Raw genomic sequence first — 26,424 nt, forward strand, 5'->3', positions numbered from 1 at the left:
AATTTAGAGCTGGGTTTTGTTTTGGGTTTTTTTTTTTTTCAGAACCGTTGCACACATGTCTCCACAGCTCTGTATGAATAACTGAGACGAAATTGCAAGAAAATGCTGAAGTCCATGTTGACTCCCTTCACTTTACATCCCACAAGTCATCAATTTTGTAGTGAGCTCTGTAACCTGATATTTTTCACTCCAGTTTCATAGCCTTTTTGCTCTGGAGTTGAACTCAGAACCTTGAAATCTCTTCAAGGTTTACAACTGGAGCCACTGTCTACTTTTGCATTTACATTTCACTAAAGCAGTCGTATAGATTAAAATCGTGTGACCTCTGATTCATATCACCATATCCATTTTTGAGGGACCTCCATGTTTTTGAAGGCTGATCTCTGATCAGAATGTTTCAACTGTGAGTTTTCATCAAAAAAATTATCATATTAAACATCTTCTCCCAAGGCTTTCTGGGAAGCTCACATACTCTCAGATAACATTTTGAACCCTTCAGAATACATTTGAATCACAAAAATGAAACTCTGTGAACTAAGGTCACCAATTATCATTTGGCATTGAATCTTTCTGTGTGGAAAAAATATCATGTTTTGAGCAATTTATCATTAACGGGCTCTTTCTGAGTTCAAAAAGCTGAACCATGGCACAGATCAATCTGATAAAGGATTCACATTTTTCTTTTTTAGTGACATCTACTGGCTTTCTAATGGAGGTTTGGATCACAGAAGAGTGCCGTGAGAAATGTTTAGATCTGTTTCCAATAGAAAAAAGCCTTTTGTCTTGTGTCGGCTAAATGCAGTGTCTTTTTGTGAAAACACACTGAGTTTTATAGCTTGTTTGCAATCACTCGACTATTATGATACAGGAAAAAATGGAAGAAGGCTTATACTTTGCTGGTCTAGATAATAATACATACACACGTTGGACAAACTTTTTAACTAAATTGAAAGACTGACCGTTACCCCTTATTTAAATATAAGTGGTGCTGCTTGTGCCTTTAGATTGTTTTGGAGCCATTTTCATTATTCGGTTTCTTGAACTTCAAAACTTTATAAACAACTACTTTACTTTTGTTACACAGTAAAAGCTTCTCTAGCTTTCTTAATTGGATCAATTGGATTTGAGCAACTGCAAATGACACAACGCATAGGCATTTTAAAAGCTTCCTTTGTAGAAAATCACTTCCTGTCCTTTATCTGCAGTTCGCACCACAGCAACACAATAGCGTGACATCACATGCAAAAAACCTATTTGGAACAAATTGCACTGTCAGTTGATCTAACCTCTTGTAAAAACAGGATCTAGAGCTACATTTACGGCTCTTTGACACTGTACTTAGTGTAGCATTACTTTGAGCTAATGTTCGGTCATTTGGTGGCTCCAAATTTCAGGTAGGCGGGACTGTAACCTTAAATGCTTATTTGTCTTTGTGTGTCTCTCCATGTTATCACTGAGACATTAAGGATGTCCCAATACCACATTTTCCCAGAAGGAGTACTTACATGTTACAAGTACTAAACCATTTTGAATGGAAATTCGCCCAATCACAGTTGAGATAGGCTCCAGCCTCCCATCATGACCCTTGTTCCATCATGACCCTTTTAATGCTGTTGCAGAGACCATCATAAAAGAACCATCTTTTTTTATTTTAACATGATACAAAGTTGAAAATGAGCTATCAGCAGCTTCAGACACATACATGCCCAACCATTAATATACCAATGCAGCTCAAGCTTTTCACCATGAGGATTTCAAAGGAAAGGAAACACAACATAGTAGTAAGTCCTGGAACCGCTCTCATCCTTTCGTCCACTGGGTGTGAAATCGTTTGATCCAGCTTGTTCTATGTAGTTGGAACAGCTTTTGTGTGTGAGACTTTGCACTTGTGTGTGCATTTGTGTGTGTTTTTAAATGCCCCCAGAGCTATAAAAGGTGGAGGGAAAGGGGAGGGTTGCAGTCAGGAAGGAAGGAAGGAAAGAAGGAAGAGGGCTGATGGTAGCTGCTCTGTTTGTTTTGCAGCGAGGTGAGAGAAGAGAGGAAGAGTGGGGGCTGTCCTGTAGTCCATCCATCTGACACTTAAGGGTTAATGGAAATTAAGTCTGTCCCAGTGTGATAGTTGGGGCAGAGGATGGAGGGCAGTAGGTGATGCGCCTTGACTCTCTGTAACCTAAAAAATGGTCAGAGGTCAGTGTTAAAAGTCAAACAATGCCTGGAAGGACTAGCAATCAGCTGGGGCTGCACCAGAAGTCAGTGTGGGTGTGTGTGTGTGTGTGTGTGTGTGTGTGTGTGTGTGTGTGTGTGTGTGTGTCTAGTAATATGGCAGGAAGAGAAGGAACAGCCTGCCAGGAGCGGAGAGGTGGGGAAAATGAAGGGCAGGAAGAGGACAGCAGAACTGTGGCAGTGCAGAAAAGAGGCCAGCCAGACACAGGGTTAGAAAACGTTTTTTCCCCTGACATCCGCTCACTTCGAAGAAACAACCCTTCCTCGCTTCTCCCTACAGGGACTCCTCTTACCTCCAAACACACACTGACAAGAAACACTGTCAGTGAACACACGCAGACTAAAATGATACATGTGCACACACAATGACATGAAACGACAAGCACGGCCAAAACACACACACACTCACAGGAGCTCAGCAACCTAATCAGAACATGTGGCCTATTTCTCTGTATGTTTTAATGAGCTCTCCATTGTGGAGTGCTGACTGATATTATTAGGCTGCTGTGTCTCAGCTCATTAGCTAAAGCAGGCTCAACAACAACACCAGCAGCTAAAAGATGATTTGATACCGCCTGCAGAGTTATGTGACACCGCAGAACCTTAAAGAGGCAGTGGCGAGAGAGAAAGCAAGTCAAGTTAATTTGGACATTAGGGGATAACCAGGCTGTATCTCGCTTCTCACAACACATCAAGGCATCATAAGAGTCTGTTTGATAGAAAGAAAAAGAAAAGTACACTATAGATTGACATCAGCTGTCTCCCCTGGCATTCATACAGTCCCCTGTGGAGGTGGCTTGAAAAGTTAATGTGCGTTTGGTGTGAGGTTCAGCAGCGCAGTGGGGTCAAGTTAAGGAGAAACAGTCAACAACACTGAATAAAAGACAATACTGCAGCTGGTTAATCTGATCTCAGCTGAGTCTTATTGCTCAGCAGTGAACAACTCAATTTTCTATTTTAGCACTGCATGAAATTACTGATTGTCCCCTGATGTATACTAATGCAGATAAATGAATCAATCTGAGCTGAGTGAAAAGGCCTACGCTGGTTTAAAAACAGCTGTTGTACATCTTCTGTATACTCTCAAAAATACCACTACCGTAAGCAAGCATGTTTACTGCTGGCCAACCAGGACTGATGCGTGAATTAACACTGTAATGTTATAATATAGGCAGTGTGTAGTACATTGTAGTACACAAAATGACAAATGGCCCGAAACTATCCCTAGGAGGTCCACACTGACCAAAAACAGACACGGACGAACTGCAGACTCAAAACACTCAAAATAGACATCAAATGAGAATAAATACTGGTCAGGCCACATTTAAGTCATTTGTCAGTGCTCCAAAACTCTTTTCTAAAATGGTGAGCTTTAGGTCACCCCAGAGCAGTGTAATTGGCAGTTCTGTTCACATTCAAAGTCATGGGTGGTTTGCCAACGTAAAAGCTTTTATGTTGACTTTTTTTTTTTCTGTCTCTTATTATCCTTTTAATTTGATTATCTTTGTATTGACTAGGCTGTGTCCTGCTGTGAAACACTAAATGCAGCATGTTATACCACCTTATTCCCTTTGTTGCAAGGGTTTTATGAATTTTTCAACACCAGCTGAGTTCTGACAAACAGTTACATGTTTGGACTAGCACAGAGAAAGGACAAAGGACAATAGAATGAGAAAAAAAAAAAAGAAGTCGATGTAAGATTGGCGTCCACACTGACAATTAGTACGGTTTGCTTTACACGGCCTTGAATCTCCATCTCCTCCACCATCTTCTTCCTCCTTATCTTCCCATGTAGTTTTTACACACTGCCTGTTCACTTAATCCGGCCTTCAGGATGCCTACTTCACTTTGTTGCCTCTCAGCACAGAAATGGAGAAGCAGATGCTGTGTGTGTGTGTGGGGGGGGGACACATCTTCGGATGTGTCTTTTTCTCCATAACTCTACCTCCATTTTCTCATCTTCTCAGCCCTTCATCCCTCGCTCGCTCCCTCTATGCCAATCTCTTCTCAGCTCACTCAAGCAAGACCTCCAGCATTGATCCAATAAAGCTGGTAGTTGGCAACGGGAGGCGCGGAGAGCTTTCACCCAGACCCAGCATTTAAGCACACTCATTTAACAGCACGTTGCCATGATCTGATCTGGGGTTGAAGGTGGGTGGAGGGGGAGTTTGATAGATTTTTTTCTTCTTTTGACCTCTGCTTATTTTCCTCTCAAAAGTGTAATCAATAACAGTCGCATCAGTTGGACGTGACCACTCAAACACACATGCATCTCCAAATCTCAATTAGCTTCTCTGCCAATACAACAAGTAGACCAAATGCTTTTTTTGCCAGCACAGGAATTTAATATTCACATGTGGGAATAGGTGAGGATAGGAGACATAAAATGTGCTACAAATACAGAAGTATCTCCTTTCTTTGCGCTGGGCTAAAGTAAATACAGTTTGACATTTCGTGCCTGTTTAAAAGTCAATGGGTTCCCTTCTACAATAAGCACGCACCACCACTCGCTGATATGCAGCAGGTGCAGAGTAGATAGCTTACAGATGATGTTTGAGCCTTTTGCTGTGTGTCTGCATGTATTTCAACTGTTAAGAGGATATTTAGTCTTCGTAACAATGCCAGCTTTAAGAAATATCCATCGTCCCCTGTCTATGGTGAGAGTTCGGTAACAGTTCAAAAACTAGTTTAGCATAAAGTTACTGTCAGTTTCCATCAGTTTCAAGAAAAAAAAAACACTTTTTTATATTTTACATTTACACATAGTGGTGCTGCGCCATGCAGATAGTATTTTTGTTTTATGGGCTTATGTTTTGACATTTTCATCTGTGAGACTGTCTTTTGACATTTAAATTGTACAGTGTCTTCTCTTTCCAGACAGTTTCCCTGTTACTCCAGATAATCACGGACCATACAGTGAACAGATTTCACTACTTTACTCCAGGGACAAATCCCTGTATGAAAACTGTGTGCAAAATATAGAGTTGATTTTATTCTCAATATTTGAATATGCCTCAAACAAAGAGATTAGTATAGTTGGACTGTACTGCTTGTGACACCTACTTTACACAATGATGGGCCAAGTGTTTGGAGAATGTTTGAACTTCTCTTACAAGCTCTTTTTTAATTCTTTGCATGCATTTAACACAATGAAACACCAAGTTCTGCTGAATGGCTCCATGTGTGTGCAGCTCACTGCACTGAGGCTAATAAAGACATGTAGACGATGCAGATTTCACTGGGACATCATGGATACAGTGTCGACTGGCTTTTGCTGTTGCAAGCAGACAAATGAGTTCATTCCCCTCCACAGTCTTCAAATGAAATGAAATGTCATTTCTACAGATCCCAAAACATGGCCAAGTAAAACATTTGCAAAGTAGAAAATGCATATATTTGTCATTTAGACGATTAAACCAACAGGATTGTTTAGATGTATTGATAAATAAAAGCATCCATAATGCTTTATAGAACAAGTACAGCATGTCATTTCTTTTTAACCCTGTTAGCTCTTACTTGGCATCATCAATCACTCAGGTCAGTTTGCACAGGTGACTGCAGCACATCGAATCATGGCAGCAATCAAATATAATTTTTTTTAAACTTATTCAAACACTTTGTCTCAAAAATAATTCATTTGACACTATACCATGAGGTAAAGGTGTGAACGACTGACAGGCCGTCACAAACATACAAACACAAATTTGGGAGTGTGTCATTGTGTTTAGTGTGAAATCCACCATGTGTGTGTGTTTCTCACCTGCAGCATCGTAAAAAAGTCAATCAGCCTGTATTGTTAGTGGACTGCATTGCCTCTGTGTAGTCACACACTTGACATATTCATTAGGCATAAACCAATTCATTTACAACACAGTGCTATTGGATTGTCCTTGCCTTGACTTTCATTTCCCAACACATTGGCGTTAGATGTGTTGCCAGCATCAATTAACTTTGATAACTCAGCCCCAGTTTAATATACTGCTGCTGAATTGGATGACAAGACTGTGGCGATAAGCTATTTCTGAGCTTTTTGAGCGGCCATAGTTGGATTATTGCTCACAGTCAGGGAGGGACAGGGAAAACTTTCCTGTCTAACCCCCATGGCCAAAAGTCATTAAAATGTTTGTTTTGTTTTTGTTGGCTGACACACAGACACGCACACACACCGATTACAGCTTTGTCCTTGTTGGCTTTAATGATTTGCATAACTCATTTCTGTTTTACATTATTGTGGATTATGATGACCATGTTCAATTTTATAGTACATGTTTTTAAAGTGAGAAATGAATCTTTCAGTACAGCTTGATTGTGTGGAGCGTTTTGTGTGGCTCTTTTTGAAAAATGTCCACGCTGTAAATACTGTTCTGACAAAATTGTTTCCGATAAACAACTGAGCCAATAAAGGCTGCTTTCCAGCTGATGTGTTGGGTTTTCTTTCTCTCGGCAGGCTGCCAGGAGCCCGGCTGCCCTCTGGAGTGCGCCCCCCCTGTCTCTCTTTCCCGATCAACAGATTGATTCCTCGATCCATCACTCAACAGCTGTTCTGACAAATGGGAGCTGACATGGTAGCCATGGGCGGGACAAAGGTCTTGCTCCTGGTGTTAATGGTTGGACTGGAGAAGTCACTGGGTCTCAACTGGAACCCAGTGCCTCGGAAGACTGTTCGATACCACGGTGAGTGAGCTGTGTAATATCACATGACAGAGGACTCAGACCTCAGCAGAAGCCAGACTTGAACTATTTCTTTAGGCAGCAACAGTAAAATGATTAGCACATTCTGTCCCTGTGCTTATTGCTATTTTATCCCTTGATATGTTTCAAAACATCTTTGGGCCATGAATACAAGCTTGGTCACTAACAGGTACAACAGGTTTACACATTTACTTCAAAAGACATTTTGTAGCTAATAAGATACTGTAGTTTCGTCCATGTTGGGCTGGTGATGGTCAAAGTTGCAAATATTTCTGCCGTAGTTTCTCCAAAGTTGAACTTGAAGCTAACCTTTGTTTGTCTGAAGTAACTGAACATGCTGGGAAATGTTTTTCAAATATTGTTACCTTAATAGGCAAATGCATGAATATAAAATGCAGTTGGTAAAATCCTCCAACTTGTCACTTGGGCAGTTTATCTTGTCAGGCTTCTGATATGAAGCCAATCATTATAAACATGTATTGCCTTACAACAGAGGATTTTCTTTAATATCAGAGGTGGATGATTTCTAATTTTTGTCAAGGGGCCCACAGTATAACAATACATCAGTCTAATCTTAGTGCTCAACTGTATTTGCACTCTTTATCTGAGCCCCCCTCTGCAGTCAGGCCCAGCTTTCTTCACTGAACAATGCCAATTGTTGCAAGCTGAGAAATAGTCTTTTTTAATCCCTCAAAGGGGAAGTGCTGCATTCTCTCTCTTGGGGATTATGGAAATTCTATAAAGAGAGGAAAAATGTATGGGGAAAAAGCTATAGTTTCTTACCTCTCTGTACCACCTCTTCCACCTTTCATCTCTTATCTATCTCTCCTTTTGCTACTCTTCCTCCTCCTTCTTTTTTTACCTTTCATCCCTACCCTACCCTCTTTTTTTTGCTTTGTATGCTGCAGCTCATCGTATGAACCTGAAATGCTCTTATGGTGTTTTCACAAAGAGCTCCGATTTCAGCCGCTCTCCAGGAGAAAGGCACATGGTGGTGAGGAATGGGGGTATTTCAAAAGCAGCTTTCTCGTGCCGCTATCACGCAATGCACACCCCACTGCCACCACCACCATCGCTACCACCCTCCACCCCCTCCCCATTTCCTTTTTTCTCTATACAGTCCCCCTCCTTCATCTCACCCCAGCAGCATGATGCAGGCATCACTGGTGTTGTCATGGGATTTGAGGACAGAGAATCAGGAAGAAAAAAACAATCGATAGGGTCTCAGTAGTTTCTGGTGAAATGTTTCAGTGTGACAAAGCAAAGCCAGTGTTGGCAAAGAGTGGCACGGATCTCTGCTGCATGCTGGCCGGCACACACTTGTGGTAAAGCCACACCAGACAGGGCAAACAGGGACATCTGCAGATACATAGTCTTATGTGGAATGAGAAAATAACATACACCACCAAGACGTCTAATTTTCAACATTTTATTTCTGAAAATGTTTGCCTGCAGAGACAGAAACTCCCCTGGCTTCTTGTGCAGGCTTACAGTTTTATGTAGCTTTCAGCAACATCTCAGAAATAAAAGTCTTGTCATGAAACATGGGAGATGGCAGATCATGTCTCTTGTATAATACTTGATTTGAGTGTGGCACTTTGGTGCAGAAAAGAAACTTGCAAATTGATTTGCATTAGAAACAAGCAGGATTATCTTATCCGTTGACAGATTTCTCCACTTGGTTAAAGAAAAATGAGATTTTCAAAGCTCAATGCTGGGTTAAATGACTTATATGGATGGGTTCTCGCTACAGTGCTGAGGAGGCGATAGGACACAGACGAAATGGAAAAACAAAGCTTCAGAATGGTTGTGGTGATGGGGGGTGGTTTTGAGGGGAGAAGTGAAATGAAAAGAGTTAGGAGAGATCTATAATAGAAAGAAAACACTGAAGAAAACACAAAAAAGAGATAGGTAGAGTGACACAGAGAGAGAGTGGGAGAGGTAGGCCAGTCACTGACTGCCTTAAATGGACAGAAAGTAGCTTCAGACGAACGATACGGAAAAGAAACACACACACACACACACACACACACACACACACACACACACACACACACGCTCTGCAGGCCATTCTCCCCATCTCTCATTCTGCATGGAATATTTGCTCTGCATAGACACATGCAGCATCCATATTAACATCTTTGTATGTGTGTGTGTGTGTGTGTCTGTGTGTGTGCACTTGTTGACCCATGTAACTTGTATGCATGTGAATAGCTGTTTTCATGCAGTGTGAGTTTGCAAGACTCAGACAAGAAGACGGGCAATGAAAAACAAGAGTGAGAGAAAATGTGGGGGCACAGAGGGCGTGTGTGTTTATACGCATTTGTGTGTGTGTGAGAGAGAGAGTGTGTGTGTGCGTAGCTGTGAGTCTGTCTATCTAATCCCCTTTTGTTTATATGTGTGTGTGACTGTGTGTACTGCTTAGGCTGGCAGTCTGAGGGATTTGGAGCTCAGGGGCAGTATAGGAGGGGCATGTGTGTGTACGTGTGTGTGTGTGTGAGGGGGGTGGGCTATGGTGGGGCAGCGATGGTAGAGAGATAACATCCAACCCACCACCCCACCGCTCTCGACCAACAACGTCACCTCCACCTCCACCCAGCAATTACATGAGGCTTACAGGAGGTTGTGGAAGAAGAAACACAAACATCCTCTCTCTCTCTCAGACACACACACGCACACACTGTCCACTTTGTCTCTTACTTTTTAAAAGTCACGTGTTGACATTTTAAATTTTAGGCTGTTGTTATTCCTCACCAGCTGCTCGTCACATTTATGCAGGGAAAAATTACTGTTGGCTCCTAATGAGACATTTTATGTACACACATTACATATGGCCCTCGTAGAGCTGCTAATGAGCATTGTAAATTTACATACTTTTCATTTTTCTCTCATATTTTCATTTTCCAATCACTGACTTTGTGAATGTATCTTGATTTCTTTTCGCTTTTATGTGGACTATATTTCATTTTTATGTTAATATTGTACAAGCTTCTCATTCATCGTTTGCTGCAAAAGGTCTTCGGATCCATACATTTTTATCTAATGGTAAAGGATCAGGCTGGTACTATTGCCTACAAATCCCATGTAGAGACTAAAATCTAGTGCTTTCTTGCTCATCTGCTGTACGGTGACTGTGGCAGTCAGCTCCAAGCCCACTGGTTGCTAGTGGAGACATGAAATCTCTTAAGAGTGAGCCCTGAGTTCAGTTTCAGTTTCAGCTCAGCAGTGGGTTATAGGCACCTTCACCAGAACTATTTTCAGCTGGGGATTAAGACATATTTGGAGTTTTGCATTAGACAGTACAAGTTGTATTCATGAAAATTAATTAAACTGTCCATGTTAATAATGATGAAGGACCTTGTCAAGCAAGTAGAGAGGGGCCTATGTGTCAAGTCTGGGTATGAAATATTACATCAGGAGTCCTAAGTCTTGTGTGTTTTCAAAATCCCACTGTAGCCATTGTGAAATTTAGATCACAGCAGTATCAGATGTCAAACTGATCATCCCTGACTGTGTGAAGGGATCACTGATGGGATGTTTGCTTACTGTATGCTTAGCTCCTAGCTCATGTTAGCCTAGGCTCTTCATGAACATTAGTCTTAGCCTTTGGTTACTGTTCTTTGTCCAGATTCAGGTGGCTGACATGTGATCCGTTTTTTTTCTTTTCTTTTTTTTTCACCAACAGGAGGCTTTGTGTACTTGAATGGGAGAAACCCAACAACATTTTGCCTGTTTCTTCTAATTTCCCTCTTTGGCCTTAAATAAAATGAAAGTAGTAGTTGTCAGGACTTGAAACAGTTAAGAATTAGGCGGCTTGGGTAGGAAGTTTTAAATAAAGTGTAGTCACAAGTTAGCATATAGACCAGTTATGGGACAAATGAATTTGTAATATTTGGTGTCACAGTATGAACAGAGAATAGTGAAAAAGTCACAAAACATTGTCAATAATTTCATGAAACGTTTTCAAACCTTAGCTATAACTATGGCCAGATAAAATAAGGCTATGGCAGCACAAATTCAAGTCTATTTTTCTGTGAGTTGAAGAAGGTGCTCAGCCTTTTATCCTTAAGAGTTTAAGAAAGCACTTGCTTTCTGCCTCTCATGTCTACATCTTTCGCTCTGTGTGACTTTCATTGACCTGTCTTTTTCCCCCCCTCCTGTGTCTTACTGAATGGGCCACAGCTGATTGGAACATCCAATATATTGTTTTAAGCTGTTTTCACACCCTTAACCTGGAGTATGTCCACTGGCCACAGAAAATACCTTAGATACCGAAATACCCACCTTTTTCTCTCTCTTGCTCAAACACTCTTTATCCCTTTCTCTTTTTGGGTTCCTCCCGTTAGATTCCTGCACATAAGTATACACACACATCCACGTAGGCTACACTCCTTAGCCCAGCCCAGTGACAGAGGCCAGCAAAGCCAGAACTATGACAAAACGCAGCAGCTGTGGATAAACAAAGACGGGAAGAAAAGAAAGAATGAAAGACTTGAAAAGGAGGTGAAGCGAGTAGGCGAAACAGAGACCTTAGAAACTCAATATGTTGTTTGAAAATCTGGGTAGCTTTGATGCAGCAAATGAACCCTGTATCTTTAAAGAAAAGCCAAAGTAAATGTATGCCTCCTGATTTAGAAAAAGCACGATAGCATGAGGGACAGTGGGAACACAACACAGAGCTCAAGGAGAGTGGAAAAGGGCTGGGCCTCTGACCTCCAACAACCTCTGTCTCTCTGTCTCTCAAGCTTTCTTTTTTCCATCTTTCTGTCTTTCTCCCATATCTCTCCAAACCCTCCAATTACAGTAATGAGTGGTTGAGAGAGAGGCAGAGAGAGGCTGTGCGTGACTTGGAGGATAGATGGGGGGAGGAGGAGGAGGGAGAGCTGGAAGGAGGACATTCATCACCACTGTTTATCTGTTATAAGTGTCACTCATCCCCTGACCCCATACTGATTGGTCAGTGAAGATTAACAGCAGGGACCAGATGTCAGGACCTGGAGTGCTCTCTGTTGTCATACTGACTTTGTGAGAACTGATGTGTGGGCAATTGGGCATGTGGATTACAAATTAAAATGCCACTCGAAAACTGCTCTTAGCCAGAGCACCTTCTCCTAGCAGCGGCAAGGCTCTGCTTGAACTGCTGACATAAAGTTAAAAATCACTGCCATCCATCATCTTTAATCCTTAAAAACTATTGCTCAAACAGACGTTTGTGTTAGATGTAAGACAAAAAGGTGTAAGAAAAAAACATTTTTAATGTCTTTTAACAAGCAAAGATGTCGGACATTTACTGGTTCCAGTATTTCAAATATGAGTGTTTGGTGATTTTGTTTCATTGTAAATCGACTATCTTTAGGCTTTTAACTGTTGGTTGAAAAGAACAAGCAATTTGCAGCACTTGATGGCCAATTTGTACCGTTTTATGTACTGAATGATTTGGTCAATTGATCCAGTGCTTGAATGTGAATTCAAAAAGGCCAAAGTATTCTAAAGCATCGTACACATGTGAACAATAAAATGCAAGTAAAAAATGTCATTGAAGTGTGTGAATTACAATTCCATAATACAAAATAGTACTTAAAACTATATTCTGAAGGTTTCCACCCACAGTCCACGTGCATGTTAGTATAATTGGGGTCTCTAAATTGGCCGTAAGCATGAATGTGAAGTGTGAATGGTTGTCTGTTTATGTCTCTCTGTGTTGGCCTGGAGATAGACTGGTCCCTGTCCAGGATGTATCCCACATCTACCCCTATGACAGCTGGGATAGGTTCCATTCCCACGGCGACCCTTCACAGGATAAGCGACTACAGATAATGGATGGATGGACATAATTTAGACAGTGGTGGTACTATGTACTGCACTTAGCTAGACAGAACTATTATGTACTCTAGTGATAGGTTGTTGTGCACTGATTCACTTCACACTGAACAGTGATCCATCTCACTGACAGAGACAGCAGATGAGTCAACATGAATCAGTTGAAAGCTGTCAGCAGGGGTCCAACTAGTGCCAGTGTTGTGGGACACAGTGCAAATAATAGGGTGACCGATCGCTTGCCCTTCATTGGCCGACTTTTTGATTGCTGCGTCTTGGCCCTAAGGAAAATGCATATTTGGTTTCTTTTAATTTTTTAAATATGAAGAAAATATCAGCTGTGCTGTAGTGTCTGGAGGGTAGTCGTCCACATTCTTAATGGCTTTTCACTTGAATAAGAATTCCCATTCTTGTGAAACACCAGATATTTAAAGTTTCTAGCATGTAAACTGCTCAGTGAGTCAAATTCCAAAAGTATAGCAGTGTCATGCTGCACCGTTGAGCTCCACAGGCATCTTCTCTATCTGTCTTTGTGTGTCATCACCACAACATTGTACAAAGAGGCCTAACTCTTCCCAGCTGGTGCACCAGTCATACTTGCTCAACCATGAAGCTGGAATGGAAAAACCTCACTTGTGGCATCAGCCTGCTCTTGATTTGTTCTGCTTGATGGCAATATGGAAACCCCTCACCAGAGCAAGTCTGTTTTATCCCATCGCACCCTACGCCCCTTTTTCTCTCTTTCATCTTCCCATTTCCCCCCACTGGGCTCACTTGTCCCGTTGTTGTGTTAATCCACTTTTACCACTTCCTTTCCTCCCACTCTTCCTTCATCTTGCGCTTCGGCTCAATTCAGTCGCTCCACTGCCGTGATCAAAAACAGTAATGATGAAGCTGCAGAGGAAATATAAATTCTCCATAACCAGCAAACATGGGCTTAGTCATTTAAGCCAAGCAGGGACCAATAATTATTTGGCTTCAAACATTTACTTTTGTTATGTATTCATATACTTTTATCACCATACTTTTATGCTCTTTAGGACATTTACTGAGTCATTAATGAGTTAAGGACATTAATTGCTTGTGTTAAAACCTGAATAATCCTACAAATCTCATTCATTCTTAGTTGACATTTAGTCTATAATAACTTAAAATCACTCCACAGTTGCAAAATGTATTTTTGCAGATCCAGTTACTAAAGTCATGTGTATCCTTCCCTTTTCTCTCTCCCTCTCTCCCTCTATAGCTACATGCTCTCATTCTGTCGTACACCTGACTCTCCTCTGAACTTGTCGTCTGTTCAGCAGACAAAGATTGTGCAGTTCTACGTGGGAGTGTGTGCGCAACGTTGCTTTTTTCTTTTGTTTTGTTTTCCTTCAAAGAGGGTACCTGCTCAGATAAAGGTTTTCACGACGCTATGTGCATGTGTTAGTGTGGGCGCTGCACAACGTCTCTCCCTGCTCGGCCTGTCTCCGTCTCTCATTCGGTGTTTGCTTCAAAGCTCTCCCTAAAATAGGCCTTTAATCATAGTTTGGTGTGCAAGTGGCTCGGTGGTTGGAAGCTATAAGCAGAGGATGGGTGTATTTATAGCAGACAGGGAGAAGGAGGCTGCAGCTCCACTGGATGGAGGATGATCACAGAGGCGAGGCCCCAGATTGAGGCCTTTTTGGCCAACAGTGAAGCAACAGGCACTGCCCCCCTTATGGCCTGCCTTCTTCCTCCTCCTCCACCCCACATGGGAGTTATGTTTGGTCCAGATTGGGCTAGATAGTGAACCTGCAACATGACCATTAGATACCCAACACAAGTACATTTAAGTGAATTCAGTGAGAGTTTCACTAATGTGATGCCAAAGCAAACAGCTCTCAGTATAGTAAGTTATGTTTAAAATTGCTGTAATGTTTTAGAATTAATGTTGCATACTGTAGCTCATTAACCACATTTGTATATAGCCCACAGAACTGAAACTTGCTTGATCATCAAAGTGAACATTTTATGTCCTTGTTGCTATTGTACTTTTTAAGAAGCTATAACATGAGGGTTGGCTAATGAACTGCTACCTTTTATTAAACAAATTAACATCATACCTTCCATAAAGGCAAGGTTTTCTTTTTGTTTGTTGCACTCTCATCCTTTGAAAATGTTCTATCTGAAGTGTCATTACTGCTGCATGATTGTGACTGCAGCGCTACACAAAGACAGCATGAATGGAAACTTCTCCTTTGTGATACATTCACAAACACTCCAGTATCCAACACTAGAGCATTTAGTCTGCAAACATCAAATGCACATGAAGCACAATAAGTAAAAGCAGTTGCTGAGAGAAGGTGAACGTAAAATATGTTGTTTCTCTGTGTTATTCTGCAGTGGTTCCTGCTCACAGCATTAAGGTACTTTTACTAAAGTACTGGACTTTTTATCCGCATAATACACACTTTAGTTTTTAACTGAAAGTAGGATTCAGGATTGTTGATTGTGAGTTGTTCTTCTGAGATGTTTTCTTTTCAGATTTGTCTAAAACAATTTTCACTGACCTCATTAGGTTAGTCTATATACCCCTTAAAGATCTCGTCTGATTTAAATATGTCCTAGATTGTTTTGTTTTTTTGCTTTTTTAAAATCTGTAGATTATATAATATTATCAACGATTTATAATCATAGGGTTGCGTCAGGAAGGGCATCCGGCGTAAAAACTGTGCCAAATCAACATGCGGACAATGATCCGCTGTGGCGACCCTGAACTCACGGGATAATAACCGAAAGGACAAAAACAAAAGAAAAAGAAAAATTATCAATGATTTATAATCCAACCACAAAGATTCAAATGCTTGTAAAACACTCCTCATCTCTTTCTGTTACCCTTCATTATCACAGCCTCACACCCATGGAAAGATAAACATTGAGGAGGACACGTAGAGCAGTGATCTCTGATCACCTCTGTTAGCAGTGGTGCTGACCTCGGTCGGGCCCGCTGAGTTCTCCATCTTTTGTATTCTCCATCTGCCTTCTGCTCTTCTATTTTTTCCCCTTTGTTTGTATTTCTCATCGACGTCTGTTGGACTCATTACGCAGCCTCTCATCTCTACCCTCCTTTTTTTTTATTCACACTCTTGTATTTATATTCTGCCTCTTTCTTTCTTGCTCCCTCCAAACTGTTGCATCAAAGGCCTTGTAATTTTGCTCAAACCGCCCCATGCACACACACTCATTAGGTACTCACAACAATACAAAGGTCTTAAAATAATCCTTGTATAAAGTTTTAAACTATTTTCAGATGTCTTACATACAGTGAATACAGGGCAGATTCTTTTCACTACATACTACAGAGATGTTATTCTGTGTGCTGCAGAGCATTACTATAGGTGCTGAACAACCCAGTACAATATGCTTCCTTTATGCTCTGGACATCCTGACTGCATGAATCCAAATACATTTTTGCTGTAATTTAACTTTTTACTCTATGAGAAACCACAAACAATGGACAGGTTCTTTTTGAGTATATTTTCCCTTATCTTTGTTTGCATCCAACTGTAAAACATCTAAAAAGTTAGAACTGTCTTAAACTATCAGATGCTGTCTACATACATTTGGACTCACACACTGTTTTTTCAAAGGAATAATGCCATTTGGTCAATTACACATACCTAGTTATGAACTACAGATGTGACCAGTCTTGTGTCTATTAAAGAAACCCAACTAACTGAGGTTACAAGCTCACACACATACACGCAGCTGGTAGCCTCTGAGCTGCCACAGTGTGGTGGCAGGTGCATCCGCCTCTTAAAAACAGACACAATGATCATGTCCAATGAGCCGCTCAAAGCAAAACCTTCCCTCTGTTGGTAAAGAGAAGTTCAAGGCACTGAGCAGGTACCCTGGAGAACTATTCAGGACTTTCAGTGTGTGTATAGATGCGATGTGTTTTTTTAACTTGCACAGACTGTCTATGTACTGTGTGTATGCTTGTAGAGATGTGCACTGATTTATGTGTGTAGCCATGCACTTCATATACAAGTGTGTGTGGGTGTGTGTGTCTCTGTGTGTGGGTGTGGGTGTGTGTGTACCTTAGTAAAAGTGTGTCAGCTCTGGAGTTTTTTTGCCTGGCTGTGTGGAAAACAGCAGATGTGCTCAGTTCTCCCCGGAGGATGCCCTCTCTCTCTCTCTCCCTCTCTGTCCTTCCCTCTGTCTCTCGCTCACTCTCTCTCCTCACTCTCTCTTATCTAGCTCGCTCATCCGTACATACCCTCCAATGTTTATACATCGCTGCTCTTCAGATAATAAGCTGACTGCAGTACTTATCCCTCTTCCTTCCTTTGGTTACCTACTCTCTCTTCTCTTCTGTCTGCCTCCTTCCATCCATCTGTACCTCTCACAACGTGTCACTTCTCAGGTTTTTTTTAATAACTTGTCTAAGTCTGACCGTATAAATTCACTGTGTGTTTTCTGCTAAACACACATTCAGGCACATGTGAAAGCTGGTTTCAGTGTTTCACCATAATTGGTACTCTTCTGACAGTTCTGGAAGCTGCTGAACTTTCTCTATAGAAATTGTTTGATTTAAAGTTAGTAACTATCTGAAAATAATATCAGTTTCTGCCCTTTTGCAAAAATCTTAAGTCAAAGGTTTCAATATCTTATAACCCATAGGCCATAAAGCAATAAATCATAGTGTTGTTGGTCATAAAGGCCAAGCTCCACAATTATGAGCAATTGCATTTTTTATTTTCTGTCTTTGCCAGAAGATTAAAATTACCCTCATATAAAACAAAGCAAAATGGCAAAATGTTAATAGCCAGTCAGGTCAGTTTCAGATTTTAACCCTGGAAACAGCACATTCCATTTCCAATCTTGTTCTAAAGGTTTCAACCATAACACACAACCTTCATCAGCATACTGTTTTTGCTCAGTTGCCATGGAGCCACGGACAGAATAGGAGAAAATAAGGCCCTGGGCACAGACAAGGCAAGAGCCCCTCACCCCTTACTTTTGGCTCTTTTAAGTATGCTTGTGGTAGATTTTCATTTGTTTTGCATTTTGTGTCCTATGTTTTTGATGCAGCCGAGTAAGGAATGTGAGCACCCTGTTCTTAAAGAAATAAAAACAAAAATAGGTTTTTACACACAGCTAAAACAAAACTTAATTGTCATTACAAACAAAACAAATTGCAGTTCAGTAGCATCAAAGGTGTCACGCGCAGAATCAGTAACAATCCTGACTTTTCTAACCTACCTTGCACACACACACACACATAGCCTCTATACCCAGTACAGAATTCTCCATGTGTATAAGTCTATTTAGTCCCAACTAGGCCACGGCGTCACAAGATCACTTAGCCACACCATAAATCAAACCAGTTCCTGCCGTTCCCTCCCCGGATTTCAGCTGCTATTTTCAGTTGGAACAAACGGTTAAAAGAAGTGAAAATATTCATGCTGCAAAAAACAGAAAAGAAATATTTCTATTCAGTTTATGAGATCACATTACGAGCATTGCAGGTTGTCGTCGCCTCCCGTTTTGCACACATTCCATCAGCCCAGATAAAGTGCGAAAGAGGAGGAGAGGGAGAACAAGGTGACACTACAAGCAACAAGAGTGTGGATAATGAAAACTAAACACCATCCCTTCTCTCTTTCCTCCTGTCTCTGCCTTCACTTCTGCTCTGCACCACTAGTTTGTCTGTATGCTAGGCAGGAGATTTGAATGGTGTGTGTGTTGTGTGTGTGTGTGTGTGTGTGTGTGTGATAACGAGAGTGAACAGCAAAACAGGGGCTGCACATCCTTGATGAAAAATAGTCTGCTCTGGTTTTTCGACAAACATTGCAGATGGAACTGTGAAAAAAACATTTTGTGATTTTTTTTTTTTCATCATCTTTAAGAGACTATTTCTGCCAAAAATATGCGCAGTCCTAAACAAATTAGCCAATTCCGAGATAAATCACATGGACTAAGCTATTTGACGTCAAAGGATCAATATCTGGGTTTACAAGGAGGCTAATATTCCGTTAATACTCTGAGTGATAGTCTAATCAGAGTAAAAGCTCTCATTTAGGCCTTGTATTAAAATGCAATCTGCATCTGGATGTGCAGCCCAGATAATGAACAATCTAATCACACCCACAGATTTACACCCATTATTAGCGCATATTTATCAGCATTTTTATGCTTTGCATTCAGCCCACGTTGTCAGATGGATCTCATTTTCCATTTGCAATAAAGCTGCTCCCTCCAACTCTAAATCCCTGTGTTGTTGTGTATAGGTGTTGTGTATAGTCTGGATTAAGCTGCCTCTTTTCTATAGAAGGAGTCTCCACAATGCTGCAGTGTTAAGTTTATACCTATTTTAATCATCTTTAGTCTCAAAGCTATGTTAAATTGAGGTAAAGAACAATTTAGGTTGTTTTCCAAAACAAGATTAGCTGATTTTCTCCATTTGAAAATTGCCAGTCTTAATGGAATTTTTATTGAATGACTATATGCATACAAACATTTTGGCATCTGGCTCAATAAAATACTCACTTTTTAAGGCTCACATTAAAGCACTGACAGACACTGGAGGATTGCTTTCGTTTACTGATATAGTCTGAACCTAAATCTGCAGACTTGCAGCCTTTGTATCATCCATAGATTAGGGAGATATCATCTTTATTCATATATACTACTACATATATACTACTTTGAAGCGGTAGATGCTGCCTACCTCTGCTTGTGGCTGTGGTGATTCACAGGACTGCACTCCTCATCAAAACAAGTCCTAGTCTGAGAGAGCATCGCGGCTTCTTGTTTATTTGCACAGCTTTTTCTAAATAGACGACCACCTTATCTCACTTCTGACATACAGATCTGGGACTTATCAGCTTGGCCCGAAGACTTGTTTCTGCTAGAGGTTTTAAAGTAAATACAAAGCTTGGGAAGCTTTCAGCGCAGCGGTCCATCCTGCAGGAATAATTTACAACAGATCTTGGGGCTAGATACTGTGGTTAGTTTTAGCAAACTCATTAGGAGTTATAATCATGAAAGCTTTAAGTGAGAGTCTTTTTTTTTTTTATATAATGTCAGTTGGATTTTATGTTACCTGAACTGTATCAGTTAATTTGAAGTTTTGATCATTAAAGTGGGGATTCTCTCGGTGGTACTTCCCTCTTATTGTCAAACCATGTTAAAGTTGTAGCTGTATCGTGTAGATTTGAACATAGTTGGGCCAGTTTTTACCTTTTTTTTTGACGTTATCATCTTTTTAAGGAATATCTTTAGCTGCGACTGTACATTAAGGAGCACTGGAAAGTGAAGTAAAACGTGGCAACGTATTTGTTGCTCAGTGGCACTTTCACTAGAAAAAGTCTTTATTATTTTGAATTGCAGCAATATGAATTACCCAGGTGTTTCAAATGTTTCTATGTTTTGAGGCCCATAAAGCATACGCACTTGAGCCTCCCTCCAGTCAAGTATCTTGGCTCCTCTCACAAACATGAAATAATTTTGCACTCTTCCACTTTACAAATTATATTACAACTAATAGATGATAATAAAAAAGGTCAACTTGTGGTTTGTGATGGTTAAAAGAATTTATTCACCATTTTATTGCTGCTCCAGTTCCAGTGATTATGGTACATGATGGACGTGGACAGTGTAGTAATTTGCGTTGGCCACTATAACCAACTTGCTCAAACGGTTTGTGCTGCACCATGTACTGATCAGCAGGTTAAAACAGCTGGCCGTTGAATGTTGATGAGCTGGAAGGTGCTAAAATGGGCTGCATTTGTCGTGGGTTTGTCACTTTTAATGGCATCTTTCACACGGACTTTCTTTTAGTAGCAAATGTTGAAACGATTTAAGAATCACATAAAGGTAGAAATTATGGATTGTTGAAATCTGGACAAGTAAATGGAAGCTGAGATGTTGAGCAGATTAACTGAGTACAGTGTTCGTATGTGCAGAAGCTCTTGGAGACCGTTGCTCTGTAGCATTTCAGAGCTGTGTAAGCATCTTGTAGACACAGGAAGAATGATGGTAAGCTGTAGCTGGTGGAGTGGGAAACGTTTCTGATGTGAATAAACTGAGATATAAACCAAGTTCAACAATGGGAGTGGGAAATGTTCTTCTGAGGTTTCACCTGTCAACTAACCAGTTGAAAGGAAGATGAGATATTTTGCAGCTCTGGTTTATCAGTACTATAACATACTGGTGTGTCTGTGTGTCTTTATCCAGATGTGTTGGACAGCATGGCGAGGTTCAGCGTTCAGGGAGTGTTCAACTACAGCATGCTGACTCTGTCCGACTACGAAAGGGTTCTGTACGTTGGAGCGCGAGAGGCGTTGTTCGCCCTTGACCCCAATGACATCAGCAGACAGCTACGGCCACAGGTAACACACAGTGAAAACAAACACACTCTCACTGTAAAGGCTTTATTTGCCACTACTGAGGGGGATTCGAATTTTATAAGTTATAAGTTATAAGTTCAATGTGGACAAGCAAAGATTTCAAGTAAGACCATTTTTTATACAACACTGCCCAACTGGCACTGCAAACACCCACACGTTGTGCAAGGCTTTTGGCGAAATGAAAGAAATTAAATGATAACACATAAGATTTAATATCACAGCTTCATGATGGACAGTTCGGGAACAAAAGGCATCATCTCCTCTACACAGTCTGGTTAGTGAGCACTGCAGAGATAAACACTCATTTCAAACACTTCATTTAAATACACCAAATTCAATTATAATATAATTTGGGGATAAATTATTATATAAAACATTTAAATATTAAAGAGGTTCAGCTGGATAAGCAGCAAAGGAAGCAAAAAGCATATCTCCCTTTGCTTCGGCTGCCTATTAACATTCACACTGCCCTTTTTTTTGTTATTTTGACTCCTTTTTGGACTCAATGGCATATGTAAGCACACAAAAACTGGCAGATAATCAAAGAACCTAATGGTAGGCTACCATAATAAAGTTGACTGAGTCATACCATTTGTTGTCTTTTATTGGTCTGGTGTGTACTTATTTTAATAAATCTTCAGGCCTCGTTGAAGCTAGTAATATACAGTACAAATAGGCAAGCAATTTAATGTCTTCTCAGAATGCATTAAAGTGTCCTCCTTCAAGGGTCAGAAAAATAATAAATTGTATTAACCGACGCTGTTAGCTAAGAGCTCTGCAGTGTGTCAACTTTTCCAAAGGAAAGGACAGCTTTGCTTTGTTGAGTTTATTACATTGTTTGTGACCACAAATTACACCCAAACTGGTCACTGCAAACAGTCACAAAGAACCAAGAAAGTGCCAATACGCAATATTATAACAGTTGGCCTCCTTTACATTTTGGTCCTTGATTAATAGAAGGTATGTGGATGATATGTTATTAACACAAGGTTATAATGATAAAAGCTAGCTGAGTTTGCAGTTCATTGTTTAGCCATTAGTATATACACTCACTGGCCACTTTATTAGGTACACCTGTACAATCTAATGCAATCCAATACAGCAGCTCTGCCATGAATTCTACTTAGAACTTCTAGTTAGAACTTCTCAGATTTTAAGTAGAAACTGTCAGAAAGGTGATAATTCTGCTCTCTGTTTATTATTGAGGTCAAAGCGGTTAGTGGAGTTGTACTGGAGTGCATTATAAGAAGAGGTAGTTCTAGAGGGGCCAAAACTTTAGACATATAGTATGTAGAAAAATGCAAATTTTAAGCATTTTAACTGTACACCTAATTAAATCGAGATTTGTTAAAATGCATGTTAGGTTAATTGGTGCCTCTATGTGTTGGTCCCTGAGATAGTCTGGCAACCTGTCCAGGGTGTACCCCGCCTCTCGGCCTATGACAGCGGAGATAGGTCTCTGCTTCCCCCGCGGCCCTAAGCGGATAAGCCATTACAGATAATAGATGGATAATAATAATTTCTTACAAAGCAATGTGTCAAATTACCAACAGCAGCTTTTTACAACCATCTCCCATCTTTCTCCCATGTATCTTGGTGTGACTGCCACATAAAGTATGTTTTGGAGCGGTCTCATTTATTATAATTCCTAAACAAGGACTAACTGAAGAACTGTGCACAGCGGACAGGCAGGGTTGGCAGAGTAGATTGATTTTCAGTCTCATGCTATTTGCAGTCTTGTTGCATATTGTAGCCTGAACATTAAGCTACATTTGAATCTTTCAACCATAAAAACAACACAACTTGTAACAAAAACAAAGTAATGATCTTTACTTTTTATGATTGATTGAATACTTGTTAAATCAGAATGGAGATTTTTATATTTTGGATGTACTTTGTACATTTTCTGATATTTTGCCAGGTTATTACTTTATTTGGAAGTTATTTATGTTATCTGTTGCTAAAAGCCTCCAACAGTGATAATGTGAGTAAGCTGCAAAATATCATAATATGTGCAGCTATTGGCTCAATATTTCACTTCTGTCAGCACAGTCGTATACACTGTAAATGTGTGGGAGAACACGAGCACCCATACACATACACTTTGGCTTTGGTCCTATCTCTCTGAGTTTATGATGCACTTATTTGTGTATCTGTGTGTGTTTGTGTGTGTGTATGCATGTGCATGTGTGTGTGATTTGTAATGTTTTAACGTTTTAATTTGTAAAATTTGTTTTCCTGCTCAGGATAAATACCCTTGATTTGACCTAATACACACATACTTAAATATGCAGAGATGCTGAAGCCACAGAGACTTACTCTGATTTTGCTTTGTTCCTTCAGTAATTGGCCCATAATGCAATCAATACAATTACAGCAGTCCAGAGAAGGTGTAGTGAGCAGCCTGCAGCAGTTTGTGAGTTGTTATCTGGATTACCATCATAATGAGCAGTTATTAGATGCACACACACGTACACACACACACGCACACACACATAGCATGACATGCAAAACTAGCACAGGCTGTTTGAGTGAGGCTTATGAGTCCTACAGTAATGATGAGACCACCTGTTGTTAGCCCCCAGTGTGCAATCTAGTGGAAAGGAGCCAACATAAAAAAATGACTGAGTGAGGACAAGGAAATAGTTTGTCCCCTCTCTCTCCCTCTGCCCATCACTCTGTCTTCCTTCCTCCCTTTTTATTTCTTTGTGGTTGTCTTACTCACTTTTCTTTCTTCATTACTTTCATGTCTGTCTTTTTTCCCTGGATGTTTTCTGTTTTTCTCAGAATTTAGAAGTTTCGGAGATACGCAGCTCCCATTCATGTCTAAAGTGCTTTCTTCTCCATTATTTAGCTACGAACTGTGCCATGGTGATGGTTCTCATTATTTGATTTACTTATTCTGTTCCGTTATTTCCTACTGGTAACCCAGTCACTACTGGAAAAATCGGCAGCATTACTGCACTGTTTCACTTTGTCCCTGCATTAACGACAGTAAAAAATCTTTCAGTAATAATTTGGGTCACATTAGAAATAAGAGAGTATGTTATATTTCTAAAAGAGCACTTTCAGCTACTTGAGAACTAATGTTCAATTTAAGTTCTTTTTTTCATTAGCTAATGGGCAAAGTGTAGATTGTAGTCTTTGTGCACATGCATGGTGAGATAAATCATTAGAGATTACCATGTGCCTTTCAAATTGCTGAAACCAAGTGGCCCTGTAATAGCACTGAGTTTCTTCCCAAAATAAATGTTTCCACTTCAGCTGAGATCTTTCCACTAACTACCTGTGGTACTGTCATTAACTGCACTTACTTTCTAAAATCTCAAAGATTTTCAGATATATACTCTAATGTGAAGAACGCATGCATGTTATTATTACCATGGGTTCATGGGAAGTCGAGGGCATTTATCTTGGCAAATGTCTCTTTGTTACATGTTAGTCAGCTTGACCGATATACAGTCGCTTTTGACTAAGCAGTTTCAGTATAAAGAGAGATGCAAACTTAACCCTGAATCTAATACTGCACATTCAGCTTGTGCAAATGTACCTTCATCATCAGAAGTAACAAAAATGGTCAAGGAGTAGACGTAAAAAAGTTATAGTTTGCATCCCCCTTGAGAAATTAAAGACAATGTATCTTAATTACTTTCAGATAAATGTGGCATTAAATATTGTGTTGATGAAAAAAAAGCATCTTTGTTTTACTCTTTTTTGCAATTTTAAAATAAGGGGAAGCCTACTTTTGTCCCCAACTGTACAGTACGTCAAATACTGTAATAATCTGTGACCTGGCCCTGACTTTCTATAGCAAGCATTATAATATGAATACTTTAGTAATAGATAGTGACTGTAGTGACAAATAAGATGGGAACAATTACAAATAATAGCAAGCTGCCTGTGTTTCCATGCTTAATTTTATCAGGTCTTTCGTTAAAAGTCCATTAGTTCAAGCCACAAATCCTAGAGGTAATATTTCACGGCTACTGGTCTTCATGATTAATTCTGTTATTAAATCTGAACCACTATAATTCCATCATCATCTCTCTAGTGAACATAGAAACTCTGGATATTATCAGTGGATTTTCAAAGGATAGTGTTCAGGAGGAGTATCATTTTTGTGACCTGCTAATAAAATATAAATATTTTTAAAAATTATATACATTTGGGAATTCTTAAAATGCAGCTCATCAATGTGTAATATACAGTATCTAGACATTTTTTTTGCATATATGTTATATATAACATATGAGTTTAAATGTGAAGTGTGCAAGGATTTTATTTTGTTAACTCAAGGCCACATTGTAATATACTATATAAAAGTAAGTATTTTTTGATTGGCTAACAATAAATGGCGGTAGTCCATTGTTTGATTGCTTTTGGTTTAAATCCAGTCAAGTAAATCAGGGTTTAATTCTGAATTTGCAGCAGCCCCCCAGCCTGTAATAGCCAGTGTAATTATTTCTAATGATGTGGAAACCTCTTTGTAAACACTCTTCATATTTTGGACCTCCGTCCACAGAGCAAAGTTCAGCCATGTGTCACACAGTCATTAAAAAAAGCAGCCACTGTAAATAACACTACATACAGTAGCAAAGGTCATCAGTAAAAAAGGTGGTGTGGCACATGAAGTGTGAAAGAATGTGCACTTTACTTTCTCATTAGCTTCCTCATACAAGTTTCAGGAGAATTGAACCTTCGAAGGATAAAAGCTTGTCAAGTGCACCATGCTTCTTACCGATTTGTTTTTAATGTTTTAAACACAATAATTGAGGGGGCAAAACTCAAACAAATTCTCACCTGTAGTCCATGGACTATTTTTAACAAACTTAACTTTACAGTATCTTTAATTTCAGGTTAACTAGTTTAAACTGTTTACTCTAGTTTTTCAGAAACAACTGGAACTTCAAAAATTATTACAGTAGTGAATCAAAAGTTTGCACTTAATCTCATTAGTGACCATTATGTGTCGATGACAAAAACTGCAGTTTTAGGACCAAAAAATCTTTGTAAAATGTACCAGTGTGGTTGTTACTATAGTTACCACAGCTAGTGGTCAAGAGTGCAGAATCTACTAGCCAAGATTAGTAAAATGGCAGCAAGAAAAGTGTGAAGTTTCTAGCTAAGATGTGTCTCTTGATGTACCACATTAAACAGAAATGAGGTGATGCCTTTTATACATCTATTTACAGTTGGCAATCTTTTTTATGGTCTTTGCCAACAACCAAAAAGGATTTTTTTCAACACTTATGTACCAAAAGCAGAAGACATGATTCACAGAAAAAAAACAATGTTTCCCACATCACATGTGTAT

The 26,424-nt window shown here is 39.9% G+C and overlaps 1 protein-coding gene across 1 annotated transcript in view; it reads left to right on the plus strand.

Moving 5' to 3' along the window:
- sema4c (sema domain, immunoglobulin domain (Ig), transmembrane domain (TM) and short cytoplasmic domain, (semaphorin) 4C) overlaps positions 1–26,424 on the plus strand; it is an 85,303-nt gene that overhangs the window by 37,240 nt on the left and 21,639 nt on the right. The window contains exons 3-4 of the mRNA XM_067521507.1: positions 6,671–6,897; positions 20,938–21,092. Coding sequence (XP_067377608.1) covers positions 6,774–6,897; positions 20,938–21,092 — 279 coding nt within the window. The 5' untranslated portion in view covers positions 6,671–6,773. The remainder of the gene's footprint in view (positions 1–6,670; positions 6,898–20,937; positions 21,093–26,424) is intronic.

Source organism: Channa argus, chromosome 11 (assembly GCF_033026475.1).
Source record: "Channa argus isolate prfri chromosome 11, Channa argus male v1.0, whole genome shotgun sequence".
Taxonomy (NCBI): Eukaryota; Metazoa; Chordata; class Actinopteri; order Anabantiformes; family Channidae; genus Channa; species Channa argus.